Source organism: Juglans microcarpa x Juglans regia, chromosome 2D (assembly GCF_004785595.1).
Source record: "Juglans microcarpa x Juglans regia isolate MS1-56 chromosome 2D, Jm3101_v1.0, whole genome shotgun sequence".
Taxonomy (NCBI): Eukaryota; Viridiplantae; Streptophyta; class Magnoliopsida; order Fagales; family Juglandaceae; genus Juglans; species Juglans microcarpa x Juglans regia.
In genome coordinates, this window is record NC_054596.1 from 17,335,291 (window position 1) to 17,360,228 (window position 24,938).

The following is a 24,938-nucleotide window of genomic DNA, read 5'->3' on the forward strand; positions in this document are numbered from 1 at the left end:
TGTGTATTGTCTATATCTTCGAGGAAGCATCTGTAAATGTGAGTGTATCAACGCTGTTAAAGTTTTGAATGAAGTGGGTCCTACATGGAATTCAATCTTTCTAACGGTTTAGATTGCAAGATATATGCAAACAGCGGTGGTGGCCAATGCAGGTTTTCTCCTTTTGCACCCCGTTTTAAAAGCTAATGTCGTTTGCTTATTTTTTTTCCTTCTAACTTGGAAAATAATTTGAGTTTTGAATCATTTTACTGTTTGATAAAACATTCTCAACCAATCTCATCTTATTATTATAATTTTTTAAAATTTTTATATAAAATATAATAAACAGTTCAATTTTTTTAATATTTTTCTTATTTAGATGCTTTTTTCTTCTCAATCTGGATTAAATACTTTAATAAAATGTTTGATCGACAAAATAGAATTATAAATAATAATGGTAAATATGTGAGGTTATTTTTAATAATTATGTTTGTAAATCCGCAAAAGAGTATCATCTTGAAAGTGACCAATGCACACTGGAGGTTGATAAAACTATATTGTTTGAAGCACGACAAACAACAAAGAATCACAATGTTTTTTTTTAGCAAATCACAATGTATTAATGGACAAACAAGGCCATCTTTTTCTTAACAAAAACTAATTATTATACAAGTTTGTCGTTTCAGAAGTTCAAAGACATCAATTTCTTAACATAAGTTAATTTTTTTAAAAAAAAAAAAAACAATTGCTGACTATTCCATGAATAAACTAGTATAATTGACCAAAAGATTAGAGTTATTTATCAATCATTGTGCTCCATCAAATTTATTATCTCGGCCACTCACCATATAGTCAATATCAATTACACCATATAAAAAAGAGAAATGATATTTGCATTTTTAGAATGTGTAAGTCTAGTGTACTCTATTTGAAAAAGTGAGTATACTTAAGACCCACATGAAAAAAATTATATTTTTAATAGTACACCTCGTATTTTTTCAATGAAAATACGCAGGACTTATACACCCTAATACTATATCTAACATTACTCTATAAAAATAAAGGGTTACTATCGACAAAAAAAGATCCCACAAGAGGGATTCCACAAATTGACTTGGCACATTGCCATGTCATCACAAAGATTTTTTTTTCCTTTTTTCTTTGTTTTTGTTGTCCCCATCATTCCCCCGCTTTCCCTGCATTCTCAAATCCAGGTGACATTGTCGCCACCAGTTTCGACGTCGTCGCCGTCAGTTCTAGTCCCTGACGTCATTGCTCCCAGTTTTCGTCTTCGACGTTGTTGCCCCTCACTGATGTCGTCACCCCTCACCAACAAATACACATCTCTCTCTCTCAGGTGACATTGTTCCCACCAGTTTCAACATCGTCACCGTCAGTTCTAGTCCCCAATGTCATTGCTCCCAGTTTTCGTCTCCGACGTTGTTGCCCCTCACTGATGTCATCACCCCTCACCAACAAGTACACATCTCTCTCTCTCTGTGAGAGATAGTGGAGAAGAGGGTTGCACTAAAGGGTTTGGCCTTGGGGGCGATATTTGGGAAAAGGGGGGGAGGAGGGGGAATGAAAAACACAAAAAATGTGAGAAAAAAAAATTGTAATGGCATGAGACTGTGCCACATCAGTTTGTGAGATCTTTTTGTGTCTCTAGTAATTTTCATAGAAATATTAGCAGCCATCTTGACACAAGTTTTTCATAATTTGTACCTTCCAGTACGATTGCCATTAGTCATTAAGGAAGTAATAAATAGAAAATTCAATTATGTCCATAAAGAATATCATGAAAAGAAAATTAAATCTTGTCTACTATGATGACTTGTGGCATGGAACAATGAACAATCCCTTCACAATTTGAAATCCGATCTGCATTACATGATTTCGGGGTACTCCTACTACTCGGTCCCAACGTTCTTTAACAATCCTATTGACTCTATGAAATTGCTCTGTAGGTATCAATTATAAGGGTAGAAAGAGTAAGTTATGTAATATTAATTTTCTTGTGCATGAGTGGATGAACCATTCAATTCCTTTTTTAAATCTCTCCCCTATAATATGTTTGGAAAACAAATTAGAATCCATATGAAAAACAAATGAATAATTGTATTTGTTAAAGTTGGATCAAAATCTCCTCAAATTTAGATGTTCGAATTCTCATCCTAACGTGAGAGTTTTAAATAAAAAAGAGACACAAAATGAATCATACAATATTTATTTATGCCTGTTTAAATTTTTCAAACAACATTGAATACTAATTGTTGTATAGTTGGATCAAGATCACTTCGGGTTCGTATTCAAATCTAAAGGCTTCAAGTGAAAGAGAAATAAACATATATAGTGAATCCTATATAATAGGGGTGCTCGGGGCAGATAGCACCCCCCCGCCCCCCGCATGGGCGGGGTACCCCGTCCCAAATAATGAGGTGCGGGTGGGGGTCAATCCGTCCGCCCCCTACCCCTACTGAGCCTTTGGCCCAGAAGCAGTTTCTGGGCCATTTTTTGCCCAAAAACCATTAAAATGGGCCTAAAATGGCCCAGAAAAGAAGTTAAAAAACCAGATTAAAAAAAATTTATATAAATAAAAATAATATATACATGATACAAATTTACTAATTTAGAACAAATGAAGTACTACTACAGACTACAAGTCTACTACCTAATAAAATAATAATAATAATTAAGCTATTATAAAAATAAAATTGAAGAGCTAAACAATTACAAAATTACAAACATAAAAGTATCCAAGGGACATTGTATCAACATTACAAATCTTTGAATACATAATATGTACAAATGATTCAAATTTCAATATTCTAAGAATCTAAAAATAAAGATGTTTGAATATTTGACTATGACATTTAGGGCGGCCCGGGCTGGTAGTCTTTTGAGGCTTGAGCATATATTCATATTGCAGTGGAGGTAGACGTTGTCTGAGTCGTCTCATGTGTTGCTACAACAATGAATACTAAAATTAATACTAAAATGAATATAAATAAATCAAAATAATAAAATAAATCAATAATTACCAGATGGTCCAGATCCAGACTGATCATCACTCTCTTCATCGGTCTCCTTAAAATCTAAAATATCCGGAACATAAATATCATTTTACATCGTCCAACTCTGTGTGCATATCAATGCCTTTACAGTTGTAGGAGACAATGAACTATAGAAATGATTCAATATGCGCCCTCCAGTACTAAAGGTTGACTCCAAGACAATGATGCTAATAGGGATGATCAAAATACAACGGGTCATCTCAGAAATGATGGGATATTTATTTGCTGCCGTTTTCCACCATCCTAATATATTGAAACCATCATTATCTTGAATAAGATTCACTAACAAATAGTTGTCTAACTCCGAAATCACCTCCGTAGATTGACGGACTAGTGCGGGATTCTGTGCGGTCTTAGTCCACGCCAATCTACGCTTCTTTGTTGCCCCGGTGTCTAGAGAATGCGTTGGGGTAAGTGTAGGTGTAATAGATGTAGTACTATCCTTAATTGCATTAAACTTATCATACAATTTAGCCAAGGTATCTCGGGCCATATCACCAATAAGATCAGCCCATGCCTGTTCGTGCACAAGTCCCAAAGCATATAACATGCTTGAAATTTTTAGACGGGGATCAATAATAATGGCCATATATAACAAAATATTTAGTCTACTCAAATCTCCCCAATATTTTTCATATTTGACCCTCATGGTCAATGTCATCCCTCTCATCGTTAGATTGGAGCCCCTACACATGTCGTCTAATTCTTTTTTCATCCTACATATTTGTTAATAAAATTCATGAGATGTAGGGTACAAAGAACCAGATAACTTCAATGTGACATTGTAAAAAGGCTCGAGAAAATCAACAAAAGTAGAAACTACCTCTCAATCATCATCATTAGGCTTTCCTAATCCCCTTGCTCGTCAAAGTATTTGACATATTAAATGTCCTCATCACCCAATAATTGAAATGCTGCCTTATATTCTTGGGCTGCCTCCAATATCAAGAAAATTGAGTTACATCTAGTAGGAATATCAGTACAAATACCCTTATTCGATGTTATGCCCACAGTCTTCGCAGCAATCTTGAATTGCTCCAATCTAGAAGGAGAAGACCTCATAAATTTCACAGTCATTCTAACTCGTGCAACCGAGTTATCAATATCTTTCAACCCCTCAGTCACAATTATATTCAAGATATGTGCAGCACATCTAACATGCAAATATTCATCACCCAAGAATATCTTATTTGTCTCTCTAAGATAAGTCTTCAGATATCCCAAGGCGACATCATTAGACGAGGCATTATCAATCGAAACTGTCAAAACTAGTGCCAACCCCCACTCCTTTATTAAGACCTCCAAGGCCTTCCCAATCGTCTTACTCTTGTGATCAGTTATTTAACAAAACTTAATAATTTTTTTATGAAGAATCCAATCAGAATCAACAAAATGAACAGCCAAAGACATATAAGTAAAATTTTGGACAGAAGTCCAAGTATTGGTAGTGAGGCAAACTACCAATCCCGCCAATTGGCCTTTCAAAACATTTTTATCTTTTCCGTACATCTTTTTAATATCTTTTGCCATAGTGTGGGAAGAAGGAAGCGTAAATCTAGCTTTCAATTCTTAGACAAGTTCTTGGAACCCTCTCTCATCCACAAACTGAAAAGGTAGCTCGTCTATGATAACCATACGAGCTAACTTCCTTCTACACTCATGGACCTTATACTTCGTATACCCCTTCAAAGTTGGACCCTCACTACGCTCATTCGCCATTTTTTTAGTCCAATATCTAGTCTAGATTGACCCTTCTACAGTAAGGATCTTCATATTTGACTCTTCTTGCATTGTTCCTCTAAATGGAAATTTAACTGGGATGTACCATGTTTCCTATAGTGACATCCATATATTTTCTCATAATAATTACATTTAGGTTGGGGGTTATTGGGGTCACCACCCTTTAATTTGGTAAAGTGAGACCAAACTATAGAAATAGGTTTCTTGCCATGTGTGGGCTTGGGGGCGGGGCAAGGTGTACTCCCAATCTCAGGGGTTGGACTAGGGTTAGGTTCTAGAGTAAGAGTATTGGTAGGGGCAAGGGTACTGGTAGGGTTAGGAGAGCTATCATTGAAATCCTTTTGAGAAGACATTCCTAATTCCACAACACGATAAAAAATTATAAAATCAATCAACACAAGACATAAAAAAATCATAATAATACACGACACATAAAAAAAAAGGCAAAGTGTAAAGCCAACACTATTTAGGGGTTCTGGATTGAAACCCCTTAATAAATTGATTTAGCCTTTTGATTTAGGTGTTTCAATTGCAACCCCTTAATTGAAATCAATTATGGGTTTCAATTGAAACCCCTAAATCAATTTATTTAGGGGTTTTGGATTGAACCCCTAAATCAATTTAGTGGTTCAATCCAAAATCCAATCGAAACCCCTAAATCAATTTATTTAGGGTTTCGGATTTTAGGGTTCCAAATCCAAAAACCTACAAACTACAAACTACAAAAAAAAAAAAAAAAAAAAAAAAAAAAAAAAAAAAAAAATCAAACACAGTGATAGAGGCGACATCAATTTCAAACGCATGCACAAATCAGAATCCACAGCACACAAATTCACAATCATTATCATCCTCCATCTCCAATTCAATTCATCCTTTCTCCAATTTCCAATCCAAAACTCAAAAAAAAAAAATAATAATAATCTAGGTCCAGAGTAAGGACTAGGAGTCTTACCTTTGGAGTTTGGCGCAACAAATGATGGCGGTGCTCATGCAGTCGTGCAAGAGAGAGAGAGAGCGAGAGAGAGAAGAGATCAAGAGAGAGAGCGTGAGAGAGTGAGAGACAGAGAGAGAGACAAGAGTTCAAGAAGACGCCGGGGGGACTTAAGATAAAATGAAACGATGCCGTTTCATTTATGGACTTTTTCTTATATATATAATTTAAATATTAATTATAATTTAATAATTATGTGAGGCGCGGGAAAAGAGCCCCTTCCATCCCCTGCCTCCGTTGGCCTCTGAGGGTGCAGCGGGGCCCCTGCACCCCGCATGAACAGGACGAAACCCCCTCCCTGCCCCGCCCCGCATGGGCGGGGGCGGGGGAAATGAGGCGGTGCAGCGAGGTGTGGGGCCCCATTGCCCACCCCTACTATATAATTTATTTACGTCCATGTAAATTTTTTATGCACTATTCAATAAATTTCTTAAAAGTTCATTTTATGTGTATGTTTTTCTCACCTAAAATTATTAGTATTTTTCTTGCTATCATGGTAGCATCATTAGTCATCTCGAACTGGTACATGATCTTGTAAACATTGGTGGCCAATAATTAGAAAATTGACCTCTTTGATTTGATAATATCCATTCAAAAGAAAAGATATGGAATGAGAACGAAAACCTTTCAGTTTTAGAATGATTTTGACAACTATGTTACTTCTGGTAAGCCAAGAGGAAAAAAAATGTCAAAGTCACCAACTACAAGAGGAAACTACAATTCAAATGACTACGACACTTCTCATTACAACAAATAGACAACTCAGGAAAAATCATATAAAAACTGCCCCAAACCAAATCATTAAGGAACACCATTTGCAGTAGTTTGACAGTGGAAACTATAGACTTTCATGTAAAGGCCACCATTTCACATATTAAGATGGTGATATTGTTAATAAGATAACTCTAAAATGAGAGTTCTAGTTTAATAAATTTGTTCAGGTACACAAAAGTACATATTTTGAGGCATGATGAGTTTTAACTCTCAATGACCACCGCCACTACCAGACCCACTTCCGGATCCGTGGCCTGCACCACCACCAATTCCAATTCCAATGCCGATACCAATTCCAATGCCTCCTCCATGGCCACCACCATGACCACTTCCCGCACCACCCCCTATGCCTCCTCCAGAACCACCACCGCCTCCGAGACCCCCACCTGCACCAAACCCACCCCCGTGGCCAGATCCTCCACCTACACCACCACCTCCGCCTCCGCCTCCACCTCCTCCAACTCCTCCTCCACCTCCAACACCTCCACCACCTACACCACCTCCAGCTCCAAAGCCTCCACCATGCCCCGAACCCCCACCAACTCCACCGCCACCACCTCCGCCTCCGCCTCCGCCTCCGCCACCACTACCGCTGCCACCCCCAATTCCTCCTCCAATTCCACCACCTAAACCTCCTCCGGCTCCAAAACCTCCACCATGACCCGAACCGCCTCCAACACCACCACCTCCCCCACCACCAAATCCACCACCACCTCCTACACCCCCTCCCATACCACCACCATGACCTACACCACCTCCAACACCTCCACCGCCACCTAAACCCCCTCCTCCTCCAGCACCTCCCCAATGCCACCTCCTTTTCCACCACCAAAACCACCACCGTGACTACCTCCTAGCCCCCCTCCACGACCACCCCACCTACCACCACATCGTCGTCGGCCCCCAAATCGACAATCATCATCATGGTACCTAGTTTTGTCAAGCTTGTCATCTCCAAGACTGACTGCACTCAAATGAAGGACAATGCACATGAGAACAAGACTCAAATGGAGCCATTTCGAAGAGACATCCATGGCAGCTTTGATATTGCAGCTCACTTGGTTTGTAAGCCTTTTGTATGGAAGCTATTCTTATATAGGCTTCACCTACCAGCCAATGCTGTCGCAGCTCAATTAAACAGCACTCGTCGATGGTTGCATTATGGTCATCATGGGACGCGTTGGAACCGTTGGGAGGCTGGCTGGAACATTAAATGAGCAAATGGAAGTCAATGAAGACTCGAAAGATAGTTGCGTGGGACTGGCTAAAGGCTAAATCAGTAAGTGATCACACTGATCATGTTAGCTAGTCTGTTTAGTTCCCTAGCTATCCAATGTGTCACATAGTTCACTTTCATCATAAAACCATCGATTATGTCAATTAAAGTTTTAAAAAGTTATTAACCCAACTTGCAAATTAAAACCTCCGCGGATATGCAAACATACAGTTCTCGTTTACCTTGTAGTTGGTTTTTTACAACGTGTACTTAGCCAATAATGACATGGTAGAAATTGAAAGAAACGAGATAGGTTAGCATATCAGAGAGAGAGAGAGAACCGCAGTAGCATGTCATCATTTTTTTCCAATCCATGCATGCCAGCATTATCTGATCGAGGACATTCACATGCATGCGGAAATAAAAAGACAAGTTGGGAGAAGGATAACATCGATATCTATTTCAGAAGTTCGTGGCTTAAACTAGCTGATTCTATGGTCACTCCGAACAAATATATAGGTAGAGACCATAATAAATGCTCAACTAATTGCAGAAATATGAGTTTTGACTTTTGATCCTGTTGATCTATAGATTTTATATTAATTTACGTGGCTCATATATACTTGTTGTATGTATTGGACGCCCGTGTTTTGTTTGACTGTGATGAAACAGATTATCAACGAATGTAAACCGTTTAAAACAATTATATTCAGCAGCTCTATACCATATAGTTCTGTTGGAAAGAAAGAAAAAAAAAATTACTCAATATGTGGATGTGTGGTATAAATTAAGCTGTTGAGTAAAATAACTCGTTCTTTAGGCCCCGTTTGAAATTTAGACTAAACTGAAATCAACTCAATTCAATCTAATTTTAAATTGAGACTAACATCCAAACACCCTCTCAAATCATTAAATTCATCTCAACTTAAAATCTCTTTACACATTGGACCTACAATTTTTTTTAACTTAACACATCTTTACACATATGACCCGCAATTTTTTTTTAACTGTCTACAAATTCATTTAAACTCATTTTAAGTGAGCCTCACAAAATTTATTTTACTATTTCAACTCACTACCCTTCAATATTTTTAAAGAACTCAACACAACATTGACTTATGAATGGGATGGAACCCAATACTGCAATAAGTATGTATAAGAGTTTAATGATCTCTGCATACACCATATGGTGTATGCACGACTTTTTTCATGCGTAGGACTTTGTCAACTCTACCGGCTCTCAAATCAGATCAAGTCCATCTTAATTCTGAATCCTAATCTACATCTAACCGTACGTATGTCGGTGATGAAATTTGGATCAATATTGTAGAGAATATTGACTGAGAAATGCACATCAACGGTAGAATTTCTCTTGCCTTATAGTTATTGAAGCAAACTTAACTCATCTCAACTTATGTCAAACCAATCATTGATAAGATTTATTACTTTTTTAATTTTCCATAAAAAAATAAAACTCATCTCAACCTATTTCATTAATTTCAATTTTAAAAGTTAAACTCATCTCAACCTAAATCTATTTCAATAGGACCTATAAAATACTACTATTCATAATTCAAATTAGCTCATCTCAACATTCAAATGTAGCTAACTTGCATTCTATTTTAACATGGTCTCTTTGGCTTTGGTGCTGCAAGGCATGCATGGAAGGATATATGGCTTCGGTGGAGTCCCTTTGGCATTCAATCAAGGTTGTTGTTGCATGGGTGGGGATTCGTCTGAAGGCTGGTAAGAAGTTTCTAATGGGGGATAAAAAGGTTTTAGCTGCTTTTTCCATTCCAGTAAAAGCTCCAAAAAAATAAGTGGATGTCTATCGTTAGATGGCAAAAACCAACGCAAGGGTGGTATAAACTGAATGTTGATGACAGTTGTTTGGGTAACCTAGGTCAGATGGGGGCGGGGGAGTAATACGGGATGATGAGGGTCGGTTGGTGTTGGCCTTCTCATCTAGTTTGGGTTATGGTACCAATAATTCGGCAGAGCTTATGGCACTTCTTTTTGGTTTGAGACATTGCAGGGAGCTTGGTATAAGGAAAATAGAAGTTGAACTGAATTCACTTTTGGATGTTAATTGGCTACAGCGGAAGCAATGTGGGATATGATATCTTGAGGATTGTTGGAATGAGATTCAGGATCTTTTTTTATCTATGCAGTTTGTGGTTCGGCATGTTTTTCGGGGGTGTAATGCGGGAGCTGATTACCTAGCTCGATTGGCTACTGATTTGGTCTCTAGGACATGGGTGCAGTTCTGTGAGCTTCCTCATCTTCTCAAAGGAATTTTGAAGTTAGATCGGTTGGGTTTGCCATGTTTGTGATGTTAGAATTATGGATGGGTTTTCCCTTTGGTTATGCTGGTTTGTAGTTGTGACCTTTGTGTACGTGGGTTTCCTCTCCCTTAGTGAGGCTTCTCAATAAATTTCCTAAAAAAAAAAAAAAAAAAAGGTTCCTCAACTTGCACTATGAGCAGGCTTGAACGTGACTGAGCTGGAATTATAAAAGAAAAGAATCAAAGATTATAAAGTTGTGGTCTCAGGCTTGAGTTGGTAGGGGATTTTGAAAAGAACCTTTATTTCGATGTAATGGAGTAAGAGGAGTAAGAGATTGTGGTGCTTCCTATTTCAGAAAATGAGACAAAGATTTACGTGGTTCAATATAATATCTACGTTTACGGATTTTTTGTGAATAAAATCCACTATAATGAACAATTTTATACTCTCATCTCCCTACATATCTCACAATACAATAAAAGAAATTAAAACTTCAGAAGCTTGAAGAATATGCCTCTCTTGAGAGAAGATTTTTTGGACTCATTGTGCGTAGTGAAGTATGTTCGTAGGGAGTCTATAGATTTGTAAAGATTTTCTCCTTATACAGAAGTTTCTTTCCTAGAAGTTTCTTTCCTTCCTTAGAGTGACTGATTCGTATTGCCTTTTGAAGCCATTTCCTTTCAGGAGTCTTGAGTCAACTTGTTTTATCTCTTAGCTTTATCTCTTTCCTTGAAGGGATAAATTGATATTGAAATAAAGAAATCATAAAATGACTACAAGTGATTAAAGAGAAATGCTGAGTAAAAGAAAGTAAAAAAGATTTAAAATTTATAGGTAATAGATAAAAAGGGGATGGACACTGTTCAATTACAAATTCATAAGCTCTAACTACTTTCATTTGAATAACACATCAAAGAAGCAATTCCTACAATGAGGGAAATCTAATAATTATGAGTATACTGTCACCCTCTCGTGACAGTCTCTAGAACACCCAGTTATGGTGGTGGTTTACACAGGGCGTGTGCTGTGGCCTACTGCCCGTCCACATCTAAGTGCATTGCTTGGGATCGGATATTCATCTCTCCATGAATTTGCAGGAGAATAAACGCGGAGATAGAATTGCTGCCCCAAATATTGGCGAACCCAGTTTTCAGATCTCACATTCCACATTCCCACATTGTCCAAAGGCATGTAAACTGCAGTCCAGGACTGGGGATACACCTGTTGTAAAAAGCATGTAGAGAGAGAGAATTTGGTGAGTGTGTATTTTTTTCTATGCAAATATATATAAAGAAAAACCATTTCAGAAGAAAGAAGAGTGTCTTGCTACTTGAAAATGGAGTCTCAGGGTAGTAGATTACAGAACAGGTAATGTAGCACATAAAATATAAAGGTAGTTATGATTGATAAGTCCCATATTGACTACTTACTAGGTGAAACTGAGGTTTATAGATATTATAAAATAAAACTGAAATTGATTATTCTTTTTCAGGTTATATTACAGATGTGACAAGTATTTTTCATGGGTAATTATTGTAGCCTATTTCCTAAAAATGGTAACATGGAACATAGAAGGGAGAATATTAGAATCGTCCAACATATAAGTTATCCATTCCTAGGATAAACTTTTTTACTTTCCCAAACACCAGATATAACCCAATGTTATGTAATACTCAAAAATTAGAAGCGTGCCCACAACAATTTTTAACATACCTGAACAGTGCAACGAGAAATTGTGTCTCTCAAATTGTAATTTAATCTGCTTGCAGCTGACCACTGTCCTCCATCCATCCTGCACACCTCAAAATGATAATATCTTCAGGAAACTGAAAAATAGAAGTGTTCTCCGTCCGACAATAATACGCATATTTTGTTTTCGACAGATGGAGCAAACATGAGCTGAGGGATTTTATCTACTCAAAAAATAGTGAGCCATATAAACTTACCCCACAACAAAGAAGTTATGGCCATCTATGTGCCATGACTGCACAAAGTCTTCAGGATTCTCAAACACAACCTCAGCATAGCCTCTGAAATCCGCAGTCATGACAGAAGTCTGGAGGTAAGCACCGCCACCAGTGGGACTATCTGGAATGCTCCCAAACACCCCTGAGATTTTGAAGTAGTCTGCAAGCTTTAGTGGTGTATCAGCGGGAATGAAGGACACGCTATTGACAGCATATCTCTGCTTGCCATTGATAATTGGAGCAGAGTTTGCAAGTATGATTGTGCGGGTGGTGTTAATCATCCCATAATGGTAAGAGCCTTGGGGATTAGGTCTTGGCCCACTTGCAGTGAGATTCCGTCTGGTTTGTACATGATAAAAAATAAGTAAGCTACCGCCTGGCAACTATTGAAAAGAAAACACTACTTAGCATAACAAATGTGACCGAGATTGTACCAAAATTTTCATCTTTCTTTTAAATTTTCATTTTTTTCACTTTTTGGATTTTATATGAATAAAAATCCGTCAGTTTATACGAGAAGTGAAAAAAAGTACGGATTCTGTCAATTTTGGCATGATGAGTAGCACTAACCTTATTGAAAAGGCTCAGGAAATTACATAACACCTAATTTAGGCAACATAACATCAACAACGTGCCATTTAACTAATGTGGAACCATTATAGCTACAAGTTGAAACAAGCTTATTTTGTAATACATATTGCTTTAGGCTAAGGGTTTACTTGTTGCATCCATAGGGCCAGTTCCTGAAGTTCAAAGGATTGGTATAAGTTCAGGGCTTATAACATGAGAAGTGATAGCTAACACTTTTCGTTCCATAAAACACCACACACAACACAATCAACTGCCCAATAAAAAATAATAATTGAGGTTGGTACCTTATAGATCGGGCTTGTTCTAGAGACCAATCAATCTGTATAGTTGGCCCACCAGGGGGAGGGCTGGAGACACTTCCAGCCGAGTTACTATAACGAAGAATGGAGGTTGCTGTGAGCACTTGAGAGGTAAATCGAGTGGAGGCAACAATGTCATAAGCTTGTGCTGGTTGATCAGCAGTAACCAGTACAGAGTAGGATTGCCCCAAATGGACGTCAAGGGAATCATAAATGTTCTGAAGCGTGTGAGTTCCTTCCACCTCTACCAGCAGCATCTTGTGGCCCTGAATTCTGAAATTGATAGAGGTTGTAAGCCCCACATTTGATATCCGAAACCTATAAGTCTTGCCTGCCCAACAAATTGGATAAAAAACTCCATAAATACCAATAGTTAGATGCACAAAAAAAATAAAGTTATGCATTCCTGATTATCCCTATTAATAACCTTGATCAACTGTGAACGTGTACCCATTTGAACCACGGCCATTGATGAGAAGTCCATCAGGGAAGGGAAGATCACTCCCACCATCTAAAATTGCTCTTAAATCCTGAAAAAGTCAATTTAAGTGTAAGAATAGACACATGTTGCCTCATATTTGCCTAGGCATTTATCAAACATTTTAGACCATTTATATTCAAATTTTTTCCTTGAATTAGTATGCAGTGCATAATTGCATAATGGGGTAGTTAAGATTTTCTATAAGAAAGCCACTTACAGTGTGATTTTTCTTGTACCAATCGCCTGCCAATATGGTGAAATCTCCAGCAGGAGGTGGGAAAGGTACTGGAATTACTGAGCGGCTGGCGATTTTGAATCCACCATACCCTCCTGCAGCCTTGTGTAAGGCAAGGGAAGGGAAATAGAAGTAGCTACCAATCTGATCCTTGACTTGGAGAACATAAGTGAAGTTCTGCCCTGGTGGGATGGGGCAGTTTGTGCCATAAACTCCATCCTGCCACGAGTTCCTTCTCTGCTGTACACCATTCCTAAACAAGAATCAATCCACCTCATGGTTAGTTTGACATTCGTATTCATTACAACCAATTATCAAATAATGGACAGGGTCATGGCACTTTTCTTTGACAGGAGCACATTAGCGAGTGATATTATGTGGCAGTCCTAGTCCTGCCAAAGACTAGTCAAAACCAGATAGCAAATTTGGCATCTGTTGGCAGTAATTTCATAAACACCATAATCCGGGCCTACAAAGATTTCTCTTCACCCTGTTTAGTAAGATAGATCTTTCGGCTTCTCTTTTCTCTTTATCCCCACAATTCAGAAGAAAGGAACTAGAACTATCATTTGCCTCATCCAATGTACAGTAATAGACCCATAAATTGTTTTTTATTATAATAGGCTTATACCAATATGTTTTACAATCTCCAACACATGGGAAGAACTTAAAATTGCACAAATACACGTGGATCCCACAATAAATTTGCATGTATCTCACTTAAGACATACAATGAAGGGTTCATAGATTTGCATTTACAGGAAGCATGGAAACGATGTAAGGACATGGTCCCCATTTACAGGCAATATCCAAACCTCCCATTCGAAAAACATATGACCACACACGAGACATGCGGTTAAGGGGCAGGACTTGTTGCAATGGTTAAAGAAATGTGGCTACATAGTACGTCCAACTTTTTGGAGTCTTTCGCCTAAGCGAAGCGGAAATTATAAGATATTGGACATAAAAGTAGATCTATCATGGGGAGCCTCATGTGATAACTCAAGTGTAACTGTTATTATTATTATTATTTTTTTTTTTATTTTTTTTTTTTTTGCACTTCCCATTAGTAAGCTAGGAGATTGATTCAATATTGCAATGGAAAAGAATATACTTTCGCTAAAAAAAAAAAAAGAGAAAATGTTAAATGTAGTAGCACAAAGAGCAACTAACAATAATAATAAGGGGAAAAAAGCACCAACCAAGAGATGAGGAAAGGCTCGTCCAAGCTATTGAAAACACTGACAATCAAGTTATCGTTGGTGACACACTCGATTTGCGGCCCTGGAAATTGGCCGTTTATCAATATACCCTGTCATTGTATTAAAAGTTCAGACTTCAGTAAGCATTCGAGATTATTTGACAAGGTATAAAAATGTTCAACAAGAAAACATACAAATAAAAGAGGAGGAGCAGGATAGTGTTTTTTTTTCTTTTTTTTTTTTTTGAATCAGGAGCAGGATAGTGTTAAGAAAGCGAAAGTACCTGTTGTTTTACTCCGAGAGGGTAGATGTCACCGTAGGTGACATTCCAATTATAGAACCTGTAAGGGTCTTCACCACTTGTGCAGGCCACCAGCAACAAGACAAATATGAAAGAACAAAAGCTCCTATACTCTCCCATCTCTCTCTCTCGCGCGCGCGCGCACACACACAATGGCGTTTATTGAGGAGAATGCAGAAATGGGACTACAATGAGAAAGAGAAGAAACCTTCAAAGAGAAACAAATCCCTCTCTTCTTCCTCTCTTTCTTTCTGTAAAGCTCTTTCCTTTATCTCTCTCTCTCGTCTTTTGTTTTTCCCTTTTTCCTTGTTTTGTTTGCTCTGAGAGCTTTTTTATCTCTTGCTCATCCGGGACAATGTCGGTGGTCAGAAGGGCATCAGGGGCTTCCCGCAAGTGTTCTAGACCTTCTGGATGAGTTAACCCTGTGGCCTTTTTTGTTAGCAGCGAAGCAAATGGCCTGGTCGGTAGTGTGAGCTGTACTGCCAGTACCCCATGAAGAGAATCCGAGACTTCTTCCTTCCTCAGTCCACACCGCGTTAAATCCTCGATTTTAGTGAGGAGAGATCCTGACATCACTGAATAGTTAACCTAACATCTATTAACATTACTCTACTTAAATGTAGTCTGTCATACACTCGTCCTTTCAAATTCATTTATCCAAACAAAAAAATATATATATGTTATATTAATTTTCGTATATTAATTTTTTCTATGGCCTGGTTTTCATTAAGCTAAATAAATGAGGATGGACTACATATAAATAACAAAAAATAATGGACTAAATTTCATTTATTTTTATAGATGAGTTAAAATTAAAATTAAAAATAAAATAAAATATTATTAAAATAATTTTTTTTTAATATTATTTTTACTTTATGATTTAAAAATTTTAAATTATTTATTTTATTTTATATAAAAATTTAAATTATAATAATTAAATAAAAAAATTAAAAAAAATAATAAAAATAAACGAGACCTAAAAGTCCAGAACCTCGTACTTTAGCACAATCAAAAAAGAAAATTGCCAGAGACGCTCTAATCCAAAGATTGTGATTAAAGATTCTAATCAAAAGCACTATAAGTAACTATTTTAAAGTTTTTATTGAAGATTTTCGTATCCAAATCTATGTGGTCGAGAAAAGGCATAAACATAACATCATAGTTAGATGGAAAAGGCATGTGTTAGAATATTATCATATTTATTATAGAATATATTCATAATATGACTATTCTCTATCATATATAATTTATAGTGTAAATTAATGAGTATCAATTAATAAAATTGATTTATTATATCTATTTTTTCTCTAACCTTATTCACTTGTAAATAAAGACATATATTATGTATTCCTGCGGAAAAATAGCTCGACGCCAGGATGATAAAAAGAAAAAGCAAGAACATTTAAAAATAATAAGGATGTAGTCCTCCCATTCTCTCTTCTCCATCTTCTTTTCTAGTTTATTTTATTTTATTTTCTACATAATGCAAAGTCGGAGATCATCTTATTGACAATTGAGTGGAGACTATCTTTAAGAATGATACGAAATATACTTAAAAATATAATACATTCCTTATAGGTACTTGCAACATAGCAGGCCAAAAAGGCATGCAACATTCAGCGTGGAAATTAAGCTGCAATCTAGAAACCATGGGCCCATTTATAGGTATTCACAATGTATCTGTCAACAGAAAAAACAAAACCTTGCATCCAGATTTGAATCATGAACCATGTCTGAGATCGGCCGGACATTTGATAGCGATTTGCAGTCCCGCGCTCTTTTCAACTATAGAATTTCGGCTCGAATCACTCTCAATCTATTTTATTTTATTACATCTGATTATTATAATTTTTATATAAAATATAATAAATAATTTAATTTTTAAAATTTTAAAATAATAATAATATTAAAAAATTATATTTTAATAATATTTTATTTTATTTATCTAAAATCATCTTATCGTAACACTTGTGAACAAAGAAGCGTAATCATGTGCATTATTAATTGGCGACCAATCTCACTGGCGACTGTCAATGACTTCGGTTCCACACGTTATTATTAAAGTTGGACCCAACATTTCTATTTATATTTCTGACATACACCATTTATTTTTCCTTTCTTCACTTTGTTTTTAGATTCTTAAGCATTTCCATTTTTATATTAGGATGAGCAATAACATAAAAATAGTAAGTTAAAAAAGCGATGAATCGTCAGTATGAGATCGTCGGTATGAGATCGTCAGTCTACAGTAGCAACATGCAGCATGATCCTTGTATTATAGTTAGTTCATCGAACTATATCAAAACTGCTTTAAACAATTTTTCTTTATAAAAAATAGTTGGAGGCTAAATCTTTGGTCCCATATCTTCTTTTTTTTTTTTTTTTTTCCTTTTTCCTATATTCAGCAATGCAAAATGAAGCCTTCGATAGTTTCTACCATCAATTATCAAAGAGAGGATACAAATCTTGGCAGAATGATTAGTGCCATGGCTCCAAAGACACCTATCAGTGTGAGATCAAGTAGGCAAAGTAGCCCAGCCTATCCATTCAGCTCAGTTTTCTCTATTGATCTTACACACTCATTAGAAATGCATCCTTACGATCATGATAATGATGGAACATCCAAAACCCATGCTTATCCTTCAGTTTCCCAATGGCGCCGGTTACTACGGATGAATGCACCTAAGTGGCAGCAAGCTTTACTTGGATGTTTAGGGGCTGCTGGCTTTGGAACTACACAAAAATGTATATATTCCAGCAATGCAAAACATTCAAATTGAAAATTAAAAAAATAATAATAATAATCGAGTTAAACCCGGGTTGAACCCAGGCTAATCTTGTCTAAGTTTCAGCTCAAATTTGAAATCTGGATTCTGGTTCGGATTTATCTAGATTCTTAGACTGCAATTCAGATGAATAATCTTAAATAAAACCAATTAATTTTACGTAAAATTAAATTTATATAATTCATTGAAATTATTTTATAATAAAAATAAATTTATAGTTTATATAATTTACTTATGGCTATGTTTGAGTAGTTACATTATTTTCCATGACACGTTCCATCTGATAAATCCACTTCTTTTTTCTTTTTCTTTTTCCTGCGAAATTAGGCATATGTTTCGCATGTTGCAGGAAAAGTTGCGTCGTTTCGTCTATTGAGATGATGGGCCACGTAGATTACTGTACAGCGACTGCACGTAGGTGACTACACGTATAAAATATAAAATTTTTATCTCTTCTCATTATTATATTCATATAAAATATAATAAATAATTCAACTTTTTTAAATATCAATTCAACTTTTCAAATTTCAAAACAATAATAATATTAAAATATAATATTTTAAACTTTTAAATAAAATATAAAATTCTTATCTCTTTTCAAAGTTGATGTAAATCTATTCTCATTGCTAGGTCTAGATATTTTTTTTAATTTTTCTTTAATTTTCTTTTACTTAACTATTAAGAAAATAATTTTTAATAGGAAAAAGCTTCTCATCAGTCCAATGTTGTCATCAACCGTTGCACACCCTATGTGACCGTGACACCCATTCGCGCTCTTCCCCATCACACTGTTCCTCTCTCATTCAAAATTCCTTCTAAATTTTTTTCCTTTCCCGTGCAAAATCCAGGCGCCTTCGTCTTCAAATCCCACCTTACCTCAAGGCTTCGTCTTCAACCTCACCCCAACCCCAACATTCGACCTCAGCCCAACAGAAGATGACATTCCCAAGCAAATAAGCTTCCAGTCTAAACCTTCGATCCCAAGCACGTCGTCTTTGTGATTTCTTGGTTTTATATGAAGTCTCGTCTCCTTCTTTGTGATTTCTTCTTGCTGATTTATTGGTTTTATATTTTGAATGTCTTTGTGACTAAGACAAATTGATTGTACATTTTGAATATTTCTGTAATTTTTTTCAAATTTTGAAACCCATTATGCAGATTTCGAATTTTTTTTTTTTATTTTTTATAAATAAGAAATAAAACAAATTGATTATTAGTAAAGAGTAAAGGTAACACCATAGGATCGAACACCCAAAACAAAGGACTTTCTTTTTCTTACTTGTCAGCACATAACAGTAATAAAAGAGGGGGGCAAGCGCAGGATTGGAGTGGAGACCGAAAATTTGTGAAATATGCGTACAGAAAGTAGAATTTATAGCTGAAAGGTATTCGTAGCCCTTCAGAAGGAAGGTGTTTGGATTCTTTGGAACCTTCACGGATAGAAGGAACACACCGAGTTCTCTTTGTGTAGAGGTAACCATCTAAATGGGGTTGAGGAGAGGGAGAGAGAGATAGATGGGTTTGTGAGTCTTCAATGTAGATTTCGAATTTCTCTAAGGTATGCTAATTTATTGATCTCTTTTATTCAATTTGATTCTGGAAACATCTTGATGAAAGGCTGTCAAAGTTTCTGCTTCCCTCTCTCCCACACTCTGATACTCTCTTTCCTTTGTAAAAGAGATTTTTGTAGATATATAAAGTTTGTGATTTTGTTTGTTATTTGATGTAAAGATATCTATTACCTTTGTATATTTGAAATTAGATTCTATTGAAATTGCTTTTTGTCTTAGTAGTTTTCCACTGAGATAGATCTTTCTTGTTCTTGAATAGTTCGGTGAATTTCTTCAAAATGGTAGGAAGTGAGATTTGTTTAGAATAGAGAAACGTCGGCGCGAGGCGACGCTGGGAAGAGAAAGCCGACGAGAGTCCTGGTGAGGGAGGAGGGTGGGCGCGGATATGAATCAAAATTCGAATAAAGACTGAAATGTAAAATCCATGATGCAAAACGTACGTTTTGCTTGGAAAAAAAAAATTAAAGCCACGTAGAGTGTGCAACGGATGATGAGCTATAGTAGGCTTATCCCTAAATTAATCTTTTTAATAATATTATAAATTTTAAGAAAAATAATATTTAAAGGTATAAAAAAATAATTAAAAAAAAAAACTTTTACTCGTATCGATCGAAACCATCTTGTGCTAGATCCATTTATCGGTAGGTGTATCACTGCTCACAAGTAAATTATGAATAATATCATGTATAGTAGTATATAAGTGTTGCATTATTATTTTAAAAATAATAAAATTCTTATATTTATCTATTTTCTTACAATAATTATTCAGTCCTTGCAATAATTATACAGTCCTTGCGCTTTTTTTTTTTTTTTTAAATATCATTTATAATTTACATTACAACTGGCTTGTACGGACGAACGCGTTCTGTAGAGCTCAGGCGTCGGCATTCATTGGGCAGACTCTGCAGGGCACCCATCCCTACTGTCAGGGAATCCGAACTCTTCTTTTCATTGGGATGTGTGCAAGTTGCTCTGAGCAAGAAAGAATCTCCAAAATTAAATAGGAAGAAGAATAAAAACAAAAAACCAAAGAATCCCAAAAGTTAATTTCCCACTTGCAAACGCCTTATAAATAATTCACCGGGTTCTAGAATTTTATTTTATTTTATTTTGGATCATGGAATGAAAAGTGGCGTTATGATTTTAGTTTTGGGATGAGTCATATAATCGGACGCTTTGGATTTGAAAATTCGTATTTACAGTTTTGGGGGCAGAAATTTTTCTTAAATTACTCGTAGCCATGCGAGAGTTTGTCTTAGATCTCGTTTGAAATTTAGATTGAATTCATGCTCTATTTAGATTCGAAAAATATTTTATCTCATTTTATTATTATAATTTTTTAAATTTTTACATAAAATATAATAAACAATTTAATTTTTTCAAATCTCAATTTAATTTTTTCAAATCTCAATTTAATAATAATATTAAAAAATAATATTCTAATAATATTTTTTTTCAACTTTTATCTTTCATTTAAAACCATCTCATCTCATCTTTGAATCCAAACCAGTCTTGAGATCAATTCAGTTCAGTCTAATTTTAAATTGAATCTAATATCCAAACACCTAACTCTCAAATTATTAAATTCATCTCAACTTAAAACCTCTTTATACGCGGGAACCCATAACTTTTTTTAACTCAACACATATTTACATGCAAGACACACAATCTTTTTTAATTTTCCATAAATACATCTAAACTCATGTTAACATCCAAACACATCTAAAATCATATTAGGTGGGCCCTACAAAACTCACTCTATCATCTCAGCTCACTACTGTTTATAAAAAATTTAATTCATCTCAACTTACTCAACATCCAAACAGGACCTTAATTAATCAACAACTTACGTCGACAATATGCCAAACCAAAATACTTGTTGCAACCGCCTGGTGCAACCGGCGCCCTATTTAATAAAATTTTTCATTACTTTCTCCCCTCTCTCTCTCTCCATTTCGTTTCTTCTCTCTCTATCAATTTTATATGTTGTAATGACCACACGCAAAAATATCAGGCTCTTGGACAGAGCTTGCATCGAAATCTACAACGGGGCTCATACAAAGGAAAGCTGATGGAGATTGTGCACGGTTACTTAAGTGCACCAAGTGAAGATTTTGATCTCAGTTGTTCCGATCTTTGCATACACCATCGTTTTCAATACCATTTTAGTCCAACTCCAAACATTCTCAATCCAATAAGGAAGTGCAATGGATACAAGACTCACAAAATTTTTCAACATTCCACCAGCTCCACTTCAATCCATCCCCTACGTAATGCTCATCTTTCTAGTCCTTGTCTATGACACTTTTTTTTTTATCCCTTTTGCTAGAAAATTCACAGGGCACGACTCTGGAATTGCCCCTTTACAACGGATAGGCTTCAACCTTTTTTTGTAGCATTTTCAATGGTTTCAACCGCCATAATGGAGAAGAAGAGAAGGGATGCTGTAGTAATTCTAAACCAAAAACTATCCATTTTCTAGATTACCCCTCAATTCTTAATCTTTGGATTATCGGAAATGTGTTTCAGTCGACTTCTTTTCAGCCATGGGTGCCAGTCGACTTTCAGTCTATTGAGTTATATTCTATGTGCATTTGTCAGTCATTTCTCAGATGCTTCAGCTTTTTTCTTCCAATAGATAATGAAAGATGGAACGTTGACAAATGCTTCTTCGGCTTCTCAGATATCTTCTCTCTCACATTTCAATTGACTTCGCAATTTTATTTTTAATTTTGACAGGTGACGTCAGGTGGTTACATGCCGGTTGCACACGCTGGATGTATGTAGCAATTCTCAAAATTTAAAATGGCAAAAATCGCCCAAACCACCAAGTACTTGGCATAGAGAATTGCTACTTGGTGGTTTGGGCGATTTTTGTTGTTTAAAATTTTTGGGTCTGTTTTGAAAATCCATGATTTACGATTTCCTTTTCTGTGTGGTTTTGGTGATTCTGGCAGCTAGGGTTGGCCTCTTATGGTGCCCTTTGCCCCTCTGATGGCTTTGCGGTCGGCGGGGAATGCCAAAAATGGCGATTCCTTATTGCAGTCCTACACACATGTGGTTGTTAAGCCGGTGGACAATCCTTCATTCAAAATGCCAATGCGATTTCCGGTGAATATTAACGGTGAATTAGGGTTCATCTTTTTGGAACCAGAAATGGCTAAAGTGGCGGAAGATTATAAATTTGCCATTATCATGAAGTTCATGCGTGCCTGACCTTCGATTGATAACATTCGGTTGAATGTGGTTAAAAAGTGGGGTTTGTTAGAAATTCCAACGATCAGTTTTATGGATGAGTATCATGTCTTAATCCAGATGAAAAATGAACGTGATTTTGTGCATGAATGGGTATGTGAAGGAAGAACAATGGAAGGAAATTCATTTCGTTTGTTTAAATGGACTAAGGAATTCGATTTCCATAAAGAATCTCCATTGGCCACTCAATGGATTTTTTTTACCTAGTTTACCAATGCATCTTTACCGACGTGATTGTCTCCAAATTTTTGCAACTCGTTTCGGCAAGTATCTTGGGATAGATAATGCAACACAGAATTGAATGAGAGCGACAGATGCAAGAATTTGTGTGGAAGTAGATTTGACTATGGAACTAGTGAAAGGTTTCCCCATTGTGGTTTTTTTCGACAAAATGTATTTGGAAAGATGCAAGATATGACAAGCTAGGATTCTATTGTATGAAGTGTCATCGACAAGGACATACTGCAGTTGTTTGTAGGGTCGGGGAGGGACGTAAAGTTAAAGAGAAACCGAAAGAAAATACAAAAATTTGGCAGCCGAAAAACACAATAATAAGGGGGAGGCATTGGGGTCTAAAAATGGGCTGGAGATAGAGGTGACTACTGTTTTATCTAATGGAAAATTGTCGATCATTCAAGAGGACAGTAACGAAAAGCAGAATAATGTTGTGATTGAAGGAAGCAATGATGAAGTCCCTATTCCTGGTGGTGCCATGATCGAAAAAAAGTCTAATCAAGGTTTACAAAATTCTGCAGATAATCAAAAGGAAGATAGAGATGAAGAATGTGAGGAAGTTTGGTGTGATGAGGAATTGGAAGTGGTTCCGGAAACAATGCAGACGCAGACGCCTATCAAGAAGTCTCCAATGTTATTTGGGACTTTGGTTTCTAAACCAAAAAATGATGATTACGTTGAAGAACAGAAAGTGGAACTAACTTTGGATTTCTCTTCAGATCGGGAGGAAGGAGAAATTACAGGATTGAAAGGTAAAGAAAAGCCTTATGATTCTGATGGAGTTGTTCCTTCAGATTGTGAAAAAACAAATAATGGAGATAGAACAGTGAGGAAGTCTCAGCGGGTTCACACCTGATCTCAGAAATTGAATTTATGAAAGACACCATTTTCTATTGGAATGTTAGAGGGTTGGGGAGTTCGAAGAAGAGATTGAAGTCGTTACTCATTAAGAATAATGTATCCATTTGTGTGATTGCTAAACCCTTTACTGGGGAGAATTGTAGGGCCGCAATGGGTAATTTTTAACTTTTCATTATTTTTCTCGAATGAAACTGTTGGGGGTAAGTTTTGGATTTTTTGGAAGGAACCGGAGGTTTTTCAGTTGTTGTTTTGCACTGCCCAAATGATTACTAGATGGCTGGTCTTGGCTAATCAAAGGCTGCTTCTCACCTTTGTTTACGCCAAATGTACTTATACTGAAAGAAGGGCACTATGGGCTGATTTGGAACATAGACAGATGAATGATTGCCCTTGGATGGTGTTGGGTGATTTTAATGCTATTCATATGGATTCTGAAAGAATTTGTGGTCAGCCGAGGCCATTAACTTCTATGTCTGAATTCAATGACTGCTTAGACAAGTGTGGGCTTTTTGATCTCTCGAGTAGTGGACAAGCTATATCTTGGTGTAATGGAAATAAAAGGGTGGCTAGGAGCTGGGCGAAGTTGGATATAATGGTCATCAATAATGTTTTTTCTTCTCAATATATGTTGGCTCATTTAATGTATTTGAGTCACAAAACTTCAGACTATTGTCCCATGATTGTCAATTTGGAGAGGCCGTTTTTATTTTTTGGTCTGGCCCATTTTTGTTTTCAGAATATATGGTGTCTATATGAGAACTTTTTGTCTTATGTTCAAGAAGCTTGTCATCGACCAGACCCGACATCTAGTATGTTGAAATTAGCTATTAGACTCAAGAGAACCAAACTTGCTTTATGAGCTTGGAATAATAATGTGTTTGGACGTGTTGATAGTAACTTAAAAGCTCTTGAGGAGAGGTTGGAAAATTTAGAGAATCAGCTATAGTTGGGTTATGCCGAAGATGTGGAAGATGATTACTTCGTGACCAAACTTGAAATTAATGTTTGGAAAAAAAGAGAGGCAATTCGTTTGGGTCAAATAACTAAGAAGAAGTGGCTCCTTGAAGGGGATTAAAATACGAAATTCTTCCATTCA

General features: G+C 36.3%; 2 protein-coding genes across 2 annotated transcripts; both read right to left on the minus strand.

Annotated features, from left to right (window-relative positions):
• Nucleotides 1–6,395: 6,395 nt before the first annotated feature.
• On the minus strand, nucleotides 6,396–7,694 carry LOC121248646 (glycine-rich cell wall structural protein 1-like). The gene is made up of 2 exons (XM_041147181.1): nucleotides 7,430–7,694; nucleotides 6,396–7,283 (listed from the first exon to the last, which is right to left on the minus strand). The coding sequence occupies exons 1-2, from the start codon at nucleotides 7,590–7,592 to the stop codon at nucleotides 6,769–6,771; spliced, it is 678 nt and encodes a 225-aa protein (XP_041003115.1). The 5' UTR covers nucleotides 7,593–7,694; the 3' UTR covers nucleotides 6,396–6,768.
• A 3,179-nt stretch (nucleotides 7,695–10,873) lies between these two features.
• On the minus strand, nucleotides 10,874–15,589 carry LOC121248647 (L-ascorbate oxidase homolog). The gene is made up of 8 exons (XM_041147182.1): nucleotides 15,118–15,589; nucleotides 14,835–14,944; nucleotides 13,615–13,885; nucleotides 13,344–13,446; nucleotides 12,902–13,247; nucleotides 12,006–12,365; nucleotides 11,773–11,851; nucleotides 10,874–11,280 (listed from the first exon to the last, which is right to left on the minus strand). Exons 1-8 carry the CDS (start codon nucleotides 15,253–15,255, stop codon nucleotides 11,068–11,070), a joined length of 1,620 nt encoding a protein of 539 aa, XP_041003116.1. The 5' UTR covers nucleotides 15,256–15,589; the 3' UTR covers nucleotides 10,874–11,067.
• Nucleotides 15,590–24,938: the final 9,349 nt, after the last annotated feature.

Coding starts and splice junctions, on each gene's coding strand:
- LOC121248646 (XM_041147181.1), bottom strand. CDS start 7,592: ATGGATGTCTCTTCGAAATGGCTCCATTTGAGTCTTGTTCTCATGTGC. Junction 7,284..7,429: donor ATGTGGTGGTAGGTGGGGTG/GTCGTGGAGGGG, acceptor GTGGTATGGGAG/GGGGTGTAGGAGGTGGTGGT.
- LOC121248647 (XM_041147182.1), bottom strand. CDS start 15,255: ATGGGAGAGTATAGGAGCTTTTGTTCTTTCATATTTGTCTTGTTGCTG. Junction 13,248..13,343: donor CACGTTCACAGTTGATCAAG/GTTATTAATAGG, acceptor TTTGTTGGGCAG/GCAAGACTTATAGGTTTCGG. Junction 12,366..12,901: donor GAACAAGCCCGATCTATAAG/GTACCAACCTCA, acceptor TGTACAAACCAG/ACGGAATCTCACTGCAAGTG.